General features: G+C 41.5%; 1 protein-coding gene across 5 annotated transcripts in view; it reads right to left on the bottom strand.

Annotated features, from left to right (window-relative positions):
• LOC124049432 (sodium/hydrogen exchanger 9-like) overlaps window positions 1-15349 on the bottom strand; it is a 55890-nt gene extending 40541 nt beyond the window's left edge. For 2 of the 5 annotated variants that reach the window (XM_046371069.1, XM_046371072.1), the window contains exons 1-6: window positions 15110-15348; window positions 14621-14820; window positions 10630-10737; window positions 10349-10425; window positions 7466-7581; window positions 573-678 (exon numbers count right to left, since the gene is read on the bottom strand). In XM_046371069.1, the coding sequence (XP_046227025.1) occupies window positions 573-678; window positions 7466-7581; window positions 10349-10425; window positions 10630-10737; window positions 14621-14820; window positions 15110-15260 (758 nt within the window). In that variant the 5' untranslated portion in view covers window positions 15261-15348. Of the gene's footprint in view, window positions 1-572; window positions 679-7465; window positions 7582-10348; window positions 10426-10629; window positions 10738-14620; window positions 14821-15109 lie in introns of all 5 variants that reach the window. The other 3 variants (XM_046371067.1, XM_046371070.1, XM_046371071.1) reach the window with 3 other exon arrangements.
• Between the last annotated feature and the right edge of the window lie 851 nt (window positions 15350-16200).

Raw genomic sequence — 16200 nt, 5'->3', positions numbered from 1 at the left:
TGTGTGATTGTCTTCTCCATCTCCATCTCTTCGCTCCTCATCTTGCCATCTGTTAACACGTCCACTCCGCTCACTAGGAATGTGTGAAAAGCACATACAACGGCCGCAATGTGTGGGAGCAGAACAAACATGCACAAGTGAGTGCAATGGTGGAGCAAGAGGAAACAGAGGGAAATTAATGAAGAAACTGAAATTCACGTGTAAGGCAAGACAGCATCCTGACTACTTCACTGAGCTTCCGAGGATTTTATGCTGTATTTTGTCTGAATTTGAAAGTAGCCAAGTTCGTTAGCCAGGAGTGCGTCTCTAGTCTAGCAGTGAGTCTCTCCACTGAGTGCCTTAATGAGATGCTGACAGCGCCAGGGGCAACTCGCTTATGCAGTCCACTGCATAGCATCTGAGGCTCTCATGCAGTTTTGCCAATCATACCGTTTCCTTAAAGTTGGCAGCATCCACCCAGCCTTCACTCCTCCACACATCCACCCACACAATGCCAAATGGAAGAGACTGAGCTCCCATGCAATTAAACCTAGAAAAATGCTGCATTCTAAATCCTGAAGCGAGACACTTACTGCGTCAGGACGATGGCCACGGCATCATTCAGGACACTCTCGCCAAACAGCAGGGTGTGTAGATTCAGGTCTACTTGCAGCTCTGACAACAGGCCAAGTATTGAAACTAAAAGAAAAAACAAAACAAAACAAAAAAAAACAGGAGTCATTGCTGTTCAAGACTGCAGGAAGTGCAATAACTCCTCTGCTAATCACACAACAAAAGTGGTGAGGGGCATCACCTCTGCTGCTATACACAGGAAAAAACAGAGGAATTAAGGTTACTGTGTAGCAGTGAAAACCAACAGAAAATGTCAGCACATTGACAGCACTGGAAAGAGGATTTTAGATAATTGGAGCAGCCAGAGTAACTAAACCAACAAAGACTTGTTCAGTCCCAGCTGAAGAAAATACACAAAGCTTTGGAAAGACAATATTTATGTCTGCAAAAGAAACAGAACAGAAAGAAATGCCAAACCGATCATCGTCTCTTTTCAGTGATTGTTAAAGTGTATTTCTTTTCACTGAACTTTATTCTGAATCACTGCAGACTATAAAGAAGCCCAGAATCAAATGAAAAAGTAATTTGACACTAAAAACAACAATTGACAAGTTTTTTTTTTCCTTTTCATGCATCGTTATGAAATACACATTTTTCGCACAATGTAAAGGCTACAGAATAATGACACCATCAGCTTTTAGATGGTCTTCCCCATAAACCTCCCATTCAGTTTGCAATTTTGTCTGCCCCAAATGTGGCACAAAATCTCCCAGGAAAATGAAGAGTAACTGGTGATCCAGTCAGGCTGGCATCATTTCTGTCTGCTCTCTCCATTATGGACTAAGTGAATGAATAAAGTCACACATTAGCACTGTATTGTTGGTAGTCACGACTCTCAAGGAAAATGGAAAGTGGTTCCAGTAGTTCCAAAAACAACCTGAACAATAGTACCACTTGGAAATACAAGCAAAATCTCACCCTGAGGGTATGATTGTGTATTTTGCAGGGTACATTTCTAGTGTTTGTAAATCACAGTCACCCCACCTGTACTCATACTGTGGCAAAGTGTGATTTGTCAGCAGCAGTAAAAAGGGCAGATACTGTAAACCGTTCAAGTGAATCATTGAATTACTTGATATGATTTGGCAGTTATGGGCTGCGAAATTCTCTTTACTGTTTGCACAGCATGTGTTTGTTTAGTATGTGTTCTTGTTTGGTGAACCTGAATATACATGGGGTGTGTTTATTAGCCTGGGACACTGCTGCAGTTTTCACTATAGACGAAGGTAACGACCAGGATTTTGGGAGTCTTGAGAGAAAAACTGGTGGTAAAATTGAGGGATTAGGGCGATGATGCTGCAGCTGACTAAAACATCTAAAAGTAACCAATCATAGTGTAATGCAGGAGACAACAGGCAGAACCCCTTGCTTTAAATAATGCAGGATTCTCTTAGTGCTCAGCAACACAAAGCACGACGAGAAACACATTTTAGGAAAGGCTGTATGATAGAGTTGTCTAATCAGAGGTCAAACTCACTTGGGCTTGCGTCACCAGTGCTGTTGTCCTGAAAGGAGTTCCCAGAATTCACTGTGCTGTTATCTCTGTAGATAATTCAGTTCTTATGTTATGTCAAGGTGTGAGCAATCCACAGAGGTTAAATTCTGGGACCGCCCAACCAATCAGTAGAGCTGATGAAACCTCTGAGATTAGTGACTACATCACAAAAAGTCCATTTCCCTTTAATTTAGCTCTATAAGATGTTTCATATTTCTCATTTTCTTTTCTCCTGGGGCCACGAGGAAGAACAAAGGGTGAGCTTACTGATCGCTAAGAGGAGAAAAATAATCCTCATGATTTAAATGGAGATGACCTGACGCTGAAGAACATCTTCCATCCATTTTGGCCATTTTTTATGTAAAATCACAAACTTTCCAAATGGTTGCCAATGAAAAAAAATATTTCCTGTGTATACTGTTGCACCTTGTTTGCGCTGGCCCTCAAGATAACACTATATGGACAAAAGTATTGGGACAGTGGACCATTACACCAACAGAAACTTTAATGACATCGTATTCTCAATACTACTTTTTGCCCATTCATATAGTACAGCAAGTCAGGCGCTGATGTTGGTGGGGGTTGAGGTGCACAACCAGCGAAGTCCTTCAACACTGAACTCATCCACCCATGTCTTTATGGAGCTTTGCTTTATGCACTGGGACACAGTCATGCTGGAATAGAAAAGGGCCTTCACCAAACTGTTGCCACAAAGCATAACATTGTCCAAAATGTCTTGATGTGCTGAAGCATTAAGATTTCCCTTCACTGGAAATATGGGTCCCAATACTTTTGTCTGCATAGTGTATCATTTGCCTTCATTGTTGGATTAGTAAGAAAAGACTCATAGCACAGTCAATTGGAGTAAATAAATGCTTTATATCTTATGTAAACAGCAGTTGTGACATTTTAAAGTAACTGGCAGTTTGAAACCGGTCACCAATAAAATTCATATATAATCTTTAAATTGCATCCCATGTCATGTGTGGAGAAGCAATTTCTCAGCTCATTTATGGTGAAATTCATATTTGTGATGAATAACAGATACCTATTACGCACTTATTTATACAGCTGCATCTCACAGTACACTGCATCTGCTGAGAGGAATACGAGCTGAACTCCACGGTGAGCTCACCAACAGTAAACATCAAGCTGGAGATGCTGAGCATATGAATGAGCGCGTGCACACTCTCTCTCTCTCTCTCTCTCTCTCTCTCTCTCTCTCACACACACACACACACACACACATTTGGCACCTCAGGGCAGCTAAACGTTGACACTGAGTGACAAGGAGAATACCGAGATTGATGAGGCAGTGACGTGGCTGTCAGCTTCACACTTCCTGACGCATCAAGCCTCTCCTTCTGAAAGATATCGGCTGTAGCGCTGTTGGCTCTATCTTTACCGATAAGTGATCAGATTACGATTTATTACATTACCTTTACTGCATACCTAGATATGTAGAATAATAGATAACAGGGAAAAATGTACAGGCACAAGAGAAGCTTCAAACAAGCAAAACAAAATGATCACAAACAAAAAAAAAAAAAAAAACAGTGTTAAATATGGAGGAAGACAACACAGATGCACAAACACAAATACACATGAGCACACACAGGCATATAGGCATTCGCTGAAGAACAGAAACTCAGAGCAGTGTAGGGCAGACAACCTTACACTCCAATTTCAACAGAATCCTATAAATTGGTTTCATGGAAGTTTGTGATATGAATAATGAGTTAACTCTAATAGCTTTGTTTGGCCCTGCAGTGAACACGAGGCCAGTGAGGGCATCGCAACCAGTTTATGACCAGACTGACAATAAGAGAAGTGGCAAGAGAGAGCAGCCTCAGGACTTGTTTTGACAGATCTGGCTCTTTGGTCTTTGACAGGTTTAAAGCTCTTCCTGGTTGGGGAAAATCCCTTATCTGGAGAGGCTGAGGTAGGCCCTGGAGTCAGGATCATTCCATCATTCCATCTCCCTGCTGCCATAATGCCTGGCTGATGACAGCATGTCGTGCGGCAGTCACACTGCAAGACGAGGGGAAAAAAAATAGTCACCCCCACACGCCCGCGCACGCACACACACACACAGGCGCGGGCTGGGTGTGCGTTGTCATGGCAACCCAGTTCTACAGCTGTCAAGTGTTCATCAGTTTCCACAGCAACACCATAAGGTGGAGAGAGTAGACAATTATTTCAGACATGATACAGTTGAAAGGGTCAAATGGAAGCCTTATTAGGTCAAATTACCGTGCCGGCGAGGTTCAGCACAGGAAAAGCTCAGGGCCATCTCAGCCCGAGAGCACGAGATTTGCTCGCTGATTTGACCAAATTAGGCAGATATAATGCTGAAAGCGGGGCATTAGGAGAGAGATAATAGCCAACGAGGGAATAACTGTAATCTCCCCGGCTCCATGCAAGAAGTGCTCAATTTTTTAGGCACTGACAAGTGCACAAACAGGGGTCACAAGACAGCAGCTGGAAAAGCCTTCCACACAGTTTAAAAGCAAGCAAATCAGCACTAGTAATACGTTGTGTAACGGTTTACTTTTGTTTCCTCTGATTTTTTTCAAGATCAAGGAGAAAGCCTCTTTAAATTCTCTGGCAATTCTAATTACTTTCAAAAAATTTTTTTACTTTAATTATAGCTTCACAGAAATGGAAAATATCGAAGAAACTATGACAGTTCATGCTGGTCTTTCTCTAGTTAGTGTTGCCAGTTGCTTAAGACTTAATTATGAACCTGATGGGATGACCTACCAGTAACAGATATTTCAGATTTTCAGACAGATCTACTGCTGTCAACCAGTTTCTGTTTTCACGAGTATGAAACTATCTAATCCTGTTTAATTAAAGTCGCTGTGGCCTGTGTGTGTTTTCATTTCTGCATTAGTGGTCTGTTATCGCAGCCTGCTACAAAACTAACTTAAAGCTATGCATATAATGTTGTAATATCACTGGAAAGTTGAGTCATGTGCATTTATACACCTAACCGTGTCTGACTGTGACTTTAACATTCACTTTACATCTTGGCACTTACTCCTGACACCTGATGTAAACAGATGACAGAGAAGCAACATGACATTTCCAGCTCTGACATCATTTCCAGTTATGGCATACTAAGAGAAATATGTATGTGCAGAGTTCAAAAGAAAACCTTTGAAAATGAACACAAACTCAACGATGAAAAGAAAAACTGCAGAAGCGCATCAGACTCCAAACAGCATGGTGAGAGAAAGTTCCCAGAATGCATTGTGAACAGAGGCAGTGTAACATGAAACATGGCTCCCAGTGCAGAGCAATAAAAGTTTATACCTTCACAAATAATCAAGAAGCTGTAGCCTCTGGAAATACCAAAATCAGTTCAATTTTTAAACGTAAAATGTTTTCTTTTCCTCAGGTCATTCAAATCTATTCCCAGAACATGGAGAACATGACATTCCACAACAGTACCAGGCACTATCACATCGCAATTATAAAAAAAAACAAAACATCAATACTATCCAAAAACGCAATATGACAAGGCGTGGCATTAGAGAGAGAGAGGAAATGTGTGTGTTGTGTATAATTACCATAATCAATACAACAAGAAACACAGTTAAGACAACTCCAAACCTCTACACTACAACCACAACTGTGCCATGCACATCATTCGGAGCAGTTCAGAACTGCTAGTCGCACTTGGCTGTGACTTTTGCTCTGACCGACCAATCAGAGGACGGAAGAATGCTGTCGCAGCAAGGATTCTAAAATCTGATTGGTGAAAGAAACAGTCAGTGGCTAATATAGTCTAAGTTGCGGGCTGTGGCTGAAATCTGATTGGACAAAAATCGAACATCCACATACACGTATCGGAAGCGGTGCAGCCGAGAGACATGCTGCGAAATGAAGAGAATAAACTGTTGGGAATACATTAATACAATTTCATGGAACGAAAATTAGAATTTAGGTTGTAAATGTACTGTAGGTCAGTGCTTCTGATAGTGTTTAGGCCAGCGGAGAAGGCCTTGCTGGCCCTGACGGCACGTCACTGGTACCAGGATCCCTAAATCAGATTATCAAATCCAGATCATCACTAGTAATGGCAACAGCTCAGATAAAGTTTTCAGTGTGTTATCACAGCTGCAATGAGATCTTGGCCTATCAAATATCTCTGCAATATTCCACAGTTCAGCATATAAACTGGCATCCCACTTCACTCAAAGCTTCACCAAGCTGTGATGACTTTCACAGAGTTCTCAAGATCTCCATCACGAGCCAGAGACAGAGCCAGAGAGCTGTCACGCCGAGGTTATGAAATGGGGCAGAAAATAAGTTTTATTCTTCAGCGCTAAACTGTTCTGAGAGTCACTGTGTCTGTGCACGAGCGTAAGTCTGAGAATGCAAATGTGGAGAGAAACGAGTGGGGAAATTTCAGAGAGCCGACTCTATAAGTGGACAGCGCGGGATGGAGACGGCCGACGGGTCTCCGTCTTTGAGCCATCGATGCGTTGCGGTGCGATTCTAATAACAGTGATGAGGGCACAGGGGGCAGCACAGAGGAGCATGGGAAAATAACACCAGTCAGAGTGACAGCTGCACTGTGATTTACAGCTCCACTTTGACAGTCACGCAGATCAACTACTTATTGATATACATAATTCATTACCAAATGAGGACATTAGCATTCCCACTGTCGTAGCGTTGCAGGATGCCTTATGACATCCCACTTGACTGCTCTTGAAGAACACTCATTATATTGTGGTTCCACTTAGGTAAAAGGTGCACCGCATTCAAAGCAGTTACGTTCATCCACTGTGAGAGGGCACTGCGACTTTGTTGCTGCGTACAGACTTAGCTGTAAGAAGGGCTGACGGAGTAACATCACTACATTAAATCTTCCACCACACATACATTAGCACCTGACAGTATCATGTGTGCAACAGGAAACAAGGTACATACAGCGAGAGAGCGAGAGAGAGAGAGAGCTGTGTGAAAGAACAGCATGAGTCAACGCTGACCTTTTTAACCATTTTATCAAGTCTTATCATGTTGTGTGATACTGTGGAGAACTGCATGAATCCACAGCACCAAATCTGAACCAGGAACTACAGGAAATTAACACATCTATAGCCGGCTGAACAATCTTGACACATTATGTGTCTTTGATACGTTTTCGACTCATTTGCATGCGTTTACCTACTTGACACATGATATATGTGTGTGAACAGGAGAAAAGAGTTTACTGCGATAAACCAATAAAATGTGAGTCTTTCACAGGAGAGCAGAATTCAGTAAGATCTATAAGGTCCATATCTGTATCAATCCCCCCCCCCCCAAAAAAAGGATGCTGCCACTAGAAGTGATGAGAGCTACCTGGGTCTGTGGCTGATATAATGGCACCAAACAGAAGGCAATCAGTGAGGAAGAAGTCTCCATCTGCCGCCTCGCCCAACAGCACCATCAGTCTGGTGAAACCATAGACGCAGGCCCTGGGATTGCGGACAAACAGACAGAAGGACACACAGTGAGGTCATCAGGAAGCGCCAGCCAGAGCAGGCCTATCAGTCATCCCTTTAACCACAGCAGGACTTCCCCCAGAGTAGTCCCGGTAATGGGGCCAGACGCTACCAGCAGATGAGTTGACCCGTTTCCAAGCAGCGGCTGCTTAGTGCAGGTGGACTCACAAAGCTGTGACTGTGCCGGGTAGCTTTAACTTTAACGTGTGTGTGTGTGTGTGTTGATCTCCTGCATCCACCTGCATAATACACCCAAACACAAGACTCTGGCTGGACAGCTCATCTCAGCACCTATCCATCATCACCCCTGGCATCATGACAACAGTATTAAAAGCACTCTGACATCATAAAAAAGGGCACCAGAATTATTAACACGTGTAGGCACAAAATCACCCGAATGACTCAAAAGCATGAGTTTGAGAGTGTGTGAAGGACACTGCGACAGAAATATGACAGAAGCAGAAAATGAAGAAGATGCCCAGCGACAAACGTCCCAGAACGCACTGTCTATCTTGTAATAAACAGTGTACACTCTGAGCAAAAAATACTTGTTAAGAAGCTCATTCAGCATTCAACACTACAGTTCAGCTCCTGACTGGTAACAGATGTGTGTTAAGCACTAATCCTGTTACTGTCAACCATCCCATAATAATCTGTATGCCAGCATGTCCTCTGGCGACCCACACTGTCCACTGGCATAACTCTGTTACCATGGTGACGACACACGACCTGTGGCCAAGGCGTGGATTTAAGTACTGTCCTCAGGTCGAGCAACTAAGCTGTCTTATTCGTGTATCCTAAAGGCAGGTTTGAGGTCATGGTGATGATGTTCTGTGTGTGTGTGTGTGTGTGTTTGAGGGGAAACAGAGAGACAGGGAGAGAGAGGCAGACACAGACAGAGAGAGAGAGGAACTGGATGTAGTATGTGTCAGCTGAGTCAGTGAGGTTCCCTCACTCCCGCGAGACTCTCTTTTCCCCGCAGGACACGGCAGACTGGCTAACAAGAAACAGGATTGGTCAGGTCTGGTGCTTTAGCATTAAAGAATGTGCACGTGACCCAACATGTCAAACCTTGCCCGGCGTCCCAGGGGTAATTGGGGAGTGTTTGACAAAGGGCGCTCTTGGGGAAGAACTGATGTATACAGAAGAAGAAAGAAGGAAAGACAACATCTTCAACACTGGGATTCGACAGGGAGAAGCCAGCTATAATCCCAAGGGCATGAGCCTTCTCTATGGATATGAAACACTGAGAATCCGTTTACATCATATGACAGGATAAAACAAAGCCGTTTATATATTCAGTCTAATGCACTCGGCTATAATATTAAATATAACGTTTCTCATAAGGTTCTGATTTTGGTGATGTTACCAGCAGTGTGTCACAGGTGGCTTTGTGCAGAGCTATGCTACATTTCTTCTTCTTCATATAGTACATTTATGTGCATGAAGGGATGAGAATATAACAACACATCAATATGATGCAGTCCAGTTGAGGACAATCACTAGCCATGACTTTAACGGTAAAACATTCTATTTTAAGTAACACCTCTATGAGTGTGTCAGAAGCAGAACACAGCAGGTAAAACGTGGTAAAATTAGACTTTACGAGCAGAACAATCAAACTGAATTAAATTCAACTGGACACGTGTGCCTAATAAAGTGGCTTTAGTGTAGATTGCTGTGGTTGAGAAAACATTTTTAGTGAAAGCCTTGTATCTCTTTCAGAAAGAAAAAAAATAACACGAACAATATAACCCTTTGAAAGGCTTTTATAAAACCAAAGACTTCTGAGGTGTTTTTTCACACAGTTAGAAAATTTGAGTATCAGTGCAAACATCTCAGTTTCCGCCAAAGTCTGACAGTGCCATCTAGCTTTGTGAGACCAGAATAGCAACACTATTCATTAGTAGCTCTGTCCCAGTTTCACAGTATATAGAAAAACAATTAAATCTGCTTAATGTTTTAATGTTCTCTTGAGGTGTACCAGCGGTTCTTAAAGTTTTGAGAATGAGAAAATGAATACAACACGGTTACATTTTCTGCGACTACTAATAGTGATACATACAAGAAATGCAGCTAAATATATATTATGCATATATTTTTTCCACTTACCTCTTATTTATCTATATAAATTGTTTTGGAGCTGCTGAGTTTTGGAGATAACAGCCATAAGGATGTCTGCCTTCCCTTGAATATAATGGAACCAGATGGCACTTGGCTTGTGGAGCTCAAAAATACATCTGGAAAATCTCTGCAGCAATATCTTATTCTAGCAACAACCCAGTTCCTCAAAAATAATTATGAGCATGTAAACTGTTCACACAAGCACTGGATTTATGGAAAAAAATAACTATGTATTTTTGATTCGGGAGTGAACTATCCCTTTAGTATCAACCTGAACGCTCGTGTCCATGTTGCTAAGGGTTCCTATGGGTGCTGCTTTTTTGCTCTTGGTTTCCTCTCTGTCTGTCTAAACATGATGCTCCCTCCTGCCAACAGTCACCTGCCTCCTGCTGCCACTCAGCCTGCGCACCTGCAATCCATCCACTAATCAGACTCCAACAATACGTACACCCCAGCTTTTCACTGCACTCCTTATGCCTGATTGTACACTTTGCCGGTGTGGCACAAATGCTATGGCTGAGTTCTAGTTTTGTGAATATTTTTTTTCCTCTTTAACTTTGTGTGTTACTGTGCTTTTGAAGTGTTTATTTGTGCGAGAGAGCAAAAGAATTCTTACCCTATGGTCATGCAGCTGATTATGGTACCCAAAAAAGCAAACGTCAGAACAGACCCCAGATTCTCAATGAATCGTCTCTAGAGCAGAAATTAAAATGAACACCGATTAGAAATGCCAAACAAAACAATATGCAACACATTTACTAAAGTTTCGTGTAACAAACAGCAGCACACACTATAAGGCCTTCAAAAACTGACGGAGCATTTAAATAAAAGACATATAAAGGCACGATGGTTTGTCTTTTTGCCCCATTTGGAGGCATGTCAGGTCTGCACCCTCACCTGATTAAGGGTGTAAGCTCCATAGAAGATGATGGGTGGCAGGAACAGATTGAAAAGGACCTCGGGATCAAAGGTCTCCTGTAAAAGACAGAGCTGTCGTGTTGGTGACTGACAGCACCCCGTGGGGAGCGCGAGGACTCCGTTTACTGAATGTGACTGACTGGCAGACGGATATCACACACACATTGTTCACTTCAGCAGCTCTGTTTGGGCAGACAGACACCAGTTCTTTCGTCTATTTGAATCACAATGATCTCCAGGTGCTACGACAACCTTATCGGCTCTCTCTTTCCCAAAAAATAAAATAAAATAATAATATTGTGTGTTCTTAAGAGGAAAAATGGGAACATGTGACATTCTACCTTTTTTTAAAATTATTATTATTATTAATGTTCCCACCTATGGACATTGTAGTTAGGAGCATCATAGGGGAAATTTTCCTCTGTGCACACCAAAACTCATCATACTGAAAAACAATCACCATATTAATGAGAGCTAAGAAAAACGCTGCAAATTCTTCAGTGAGCTCACTGGATGGTGCATTACTTCACCTCTGAGCTCTCAGTTGCCAATCATAATAATAATAATGACAATATTATATATATAATATAATATAGCATTCCTGACAGACATCCACAGCTGACTAAAGCAAAGCATAATACAAAGTGAGAAGTCAAACTGCTTGTGTCAGTCCTTGCCAAAGAGGCTCCCAGCAGTCATTAGAATGGGAATAATAAGGAAGTACGCTGTAGCCACACGTGTCCACACATCAGATGAATCAACAGCAAACAAAGTGCAAGCTGCTACATTAGCTTCGACGCAAACCAGAGTGCGATGTATTTTTATTTCTTAAAATACTGTGCACGTTCTCTGTCTGTTTCTCATCTTAGCCAACATGATGCAACAGCCTTCTATCTGCTGAGAAAGGTAGCCTTTCATGTCCTTCATCCCTGAATCTTTTTTATGTCTGTTGTGGGGTACATTCAGAGGATCAAACGGCACCGATATTCAATTCAGATCAAAATAATGATACTTTTTCCTGATTCCTGCATCGTGCAAGGTCTCATTACAATGAATTAAAATCCAGTTCATTAAATTTCAATCCGAAAGGCGAGATGTGGCGAAGATGCTTGCTGAACTCTGGCTTTTTTTTTTTTTGAGCAGCCTAGATTTGGTTTGACATGAGACAAAGACTTGAAGCAGCGTGAAATGCATAAATATTTGGACCAATGAAAATGCTTGCCTCTGTAAATGTTCTATTTAAACAACGCAATACACATTGCATTTTAGGGAACATTTACACATGTGCATGTGTGGAAATGCGGAAGACTGCATTTTTGTCAGTGATCATTTCTAATACTGGACCCTATAGAGCTTGAACAGCCAGAGTTCTATCTCAGTAATTCACAGGACATGGTTGCCAGGGCTACAAATTACTCCTATCTTTCAGCTACGATCACCTGGCTCAATATAAATTACTTTTTTTCTGCTACTGCAATTACCCGCACAGCACAATATATTTTTTCATCTGTGGGGGCTGTGCATTACAAAACTGCATAACAGAGAGTAATACAGACACTGTAATCAATAAATTATGCATATGCTGCTGGTTTTATTCTTAGGGCCACCTGCACCACACAGTCAGGGATGGAGGTGTGCTGTATACACTAATTGCCTCTTCAGCTGAACAGCACTAAATTTAATCAGACCACAAACTTTAATGCCAAACTCCCCAGTGGAACATAATGGACTCGGTAATGCAATGAAATCCTTATCTCTCCTTGCTAGATCCCCATATGTATCAGACTTAATGGCGTGAAGGCTACACAGAATGGTCTGACCGATGTAATGGCCTTTGTGGTAGCCTCTGCTGGCTTGCTAATGAGACCCGAGCATTCAAAGGGGGACAAAGAGTCCAAGCCATTAGTGAAGAGTTACACTTGGCCCAGATGATTTGCAACATTCATGCTTTACTTACTCTTTTTCTCTTGGGTTGAAATTTCTCTGATTCAAAGAAACGCATTTTCAAATATGCTCATTCCACATACTTTCATGCTTATTGGCCATCATGTGGTTGAATCCCCGGCTCGCCGGCTGGTTTCTTTGATATGACAAATCTCTCTGATAGCACAGTGAAAATATGAAAGCGAGCCAGAAAACACTAATGATTCCAGTGACAACCAGAAGCCCAGCTCTAGGCTTAGGCTCCTCTACTTAGTAGTGATATTGGAGCCTGTGACTAATTCATTTTTAACAAATTACTGCTGTGTGTAGTTTGCAGCACTCTGGCTTAAGGTCCCCTTCTAACATGAATTCTGTTGCATTACTGTAACAATAAAAACACAACACAAATACACTGTACTTTGATGAGCTGTTTAAAGGGGCAACTTGAACTATATGTCCTGAGTTTGAAGATAGCTACAAAGATAAAAGGGATGGACAGCAAATAACCAGCTGCTGCTCACTATGTTCTTTGCTGTAGTTGTCTCTGTAGTTGACAACAGACTGGGACTGGAAACAGTCCACGAGAACAGCAAAGGGGTCAGGCATCAGAATCAGGAAAAAACACATTTTCACATCTTACTCAGTGACGTTAGGATCTATTTCAAGCAAACCGTGATGGTTTTGGTGTCTCGTTTGAATCAAGTGTGTTTTATGATGAGCTAAGAAGACGATTAAGCTCATCGTAGTTTGGTTACAAAGCGAAAGTTGAATTCAGAAGGTGTACAGCGACGTTTAGTTGAGTTGAGTTAGTTTAGTTTGCTGTATTAAAACGATAAGTAAGCTTGTGAAACTGGGCCAACTCATTACTTGTACCACCTCTGAGGGTAGAAGGTGGCATTACAACACAGGAGCTAGCTTGCTAACATGCTGATTTCTGAAGACGATACAGACAATACCATTCTTGTCATTCTGTTGATAATGTTTGTTCACAAAACATTTTTGTTTTAAACAAAAATTTGGGCCAAATCTTAAAAAATTCATCTTTAACAATCCCCGTATGTAGAATTAAAATGAAATTTTCAGCATCAAAAAACATACATTATGACATACATTATGCCTGGTGATGTGTTCCACACGATATCAGAGTTCCCTCCACTTTAGAACAGATCCACTACTGTGTCCTGTGTCACGGGCTGAGATGGTCATCACCGTCTAAGAGGGAAAAGCTGCTGCGCCTAATGAAATTACCTGACTATCTCACATCCCCTCTGCAGTACAAAGCAATCCGGTGCCGGTATCGATTGTAAAAGCATCTCATTATGGGAATTGTTTATGTAAAGTAGGACAATGTCCTCGGAAGAACATGCATTTTAAGAAAGAATAAATTTGGTTTGCTAATTGCGTTCACATGGTTTACGTTTGCAGCCGTTGGCAGGAACATATTTTTTAAGAAATGTTTGTCTAACACCCTGTTTTGTTCATTGATCAGATCCCTCGAGTTGCTTTATCTACTCTAATAGAGTCTGTTTATTGGTTTTTCTGTTTAGTTGTCTTCTAATTCTTCTGGTCTGCACAACACACCTGAAAATATAATCTCATCTATCTGTTCCTGAATAAATCCTTTTATAATTTAAATTGCTTTCTTGCCCTCTTTCTCTCCGTACAATCATGCTCTTGCTTCCCTGATAACAAACAGACCATGTAAGTAATTTAGAGGAAAACCAATAACTGAGCACCATTAGAGGAGACTGTTGATGTAAATACCTGACGTACACAAGGGAGAAAATACAGATGTGATTAAAGGAGAAGCAGTGCAGAAAAAGTGTTATTTCAGACAAAAATAAAACGACGTGAGAGGGGGAAAAAGCATTCTGTATGGTGCACAATCATGTTCCCTCTGCAATACTGACGAGCAGACTTTTAAAGCAGACGTTTTGTTAGGACAGTGTGTTTCATTGTGTCACAACCCACATCAGGTATCCAAATCAAAATTCCGCTTTTGCAAAATGCATTTGAATTTCAGATCAAATAAAGTTGTCATAGTCACCATATGGAGGGGTGATACTGGTGAGCATCTTTGGTTGACTTTCCCAACATGTCTAAAACAGTGAACGTGCGATGTGATGTTGACCGTCAAGGTGTGAGGAGTGCTGTTAAGACCACCACAGCTGCACACAGTCTCCACATTGTCCACACGTTGTCCCCAGTCAAAAGACAAGAATCTCACAGCCAACCCCACAAGCACACCTGCAGAGGAGGACAAGAAAAGAAAGAAAAACACATCAGATTAAGTGTGATCCTATGTGACTTTCCCCGCATAAAAATAAATTAATCTAAACTTTGCTCTCAACATAAACAATTATTAGATCAAAATTAGATGACGTGTACCTTCACTATTCCTCCCATTTGACAAACTGTCACCAAAACACACTTTATTTGATCAACACTCTGATATATTTCAAACTGTGCGTTCAGGAAGTGTTGCTGAATAACGGCTTCCGTGCTGTAGGCCTGCATAGGCTCTCCGTCTGCTTACCATAAAACATTGCACCTCCAGTTTCATGTACAAGTTTATATTTAAACTGTTTTAATCTCCACACACTGAGAATGGTTACGAGTGCCAAGCCAATTGCAGCGAGTACTAACGACGCTGCATTGTCTTGTCTGTGCTTCACAGCGCCCGTCATCTTCAAAGCTCAGGTCAAACTTTTCGGAAACAGCCGCTTTCACTGGAAATTCAATTTATGAGCTGCAACATCCGTATCAGAGAGCGTGTGTTGCATTTAATGCTGCTTGGAAATCTCTTCATTTTCCATCGCAGGTGGGAAATAGCCTACGCACAGCAAAAGAGTAGTGAATAGCAACTGGACCATAAGATCTATTTGACATAAAGACGAATTTTAGCCTGCTATCAGTGTTTAGCAAGATGGATTACGTTTTCTTATGTCGTTATGCCTTTCTGTGCTGCCTCAAAGTGCAGCATTGTTATTCACAGCCGCCGTACGTAGCCCATTTATTGTTGTTTGCTGTTTATTATTTATTATACATTTGTATATAGGCTACCCCCTTCTTTTCCTTTGCTCTTACAAATTCACTTGACACTTTCACCTTACACTTTTGTGGCCTTGCTGTCTAATGCCGTTGTGCAGGCAACCGTTCAATGACAATAAAGGTCTTGAATCTTAAAAGAATTACAGTATTTCCCAAAACAATGAACGCACCACTCGTTGTGTGTCAACCTCCCATTTACCAGCAGGTGGCGGTAAATACAAACTAATGCACACAGAGTTCCTGGAACTCACTGTGATTGGCCTGGAAATTGAATTTCCACTCATGGTCGTCTGTCACTTGATTCTAAGAGATTCCAGTCATGGTCTTTGATTAGCATTTAAATGATTAATTAGTCCTTTGGTGGTTATGACTTATTTTGATCTTTCTTTTAGTTCGATTGTTACACACAAAAAACATCATAAATCATAAAGCGTTTAGTAATTCCTAAATGTGGGTGTCAAGCAGTTTTGCCCCTCCGCTGTGAAAATAAATATTGAACTTAACGCGGTTGAATTACACCCACTGGTAATATTACACTTACAGCTGATGGTGTATAGGCAAGTCTAACTTGTATCT

The sequence above is a fragment of the Scatophagus argus genome, chromosome 18, assembly GCF_020382885.2.
Source record: "Scatophagus argus isolate fScaArg1 chromosome 18, fScaArg1.pri, whole genome shotgun sequence".
Taxonomy (NCBI): domain Eukaryota; kingdom Metazoa; phylum Chordata; class Actinopteri; family Scatophagidae; genus Scatophagus; species Scatophagus argus.
This window is presented reverse-complemented; position numbering and strand designations above follow the sequence as displayed.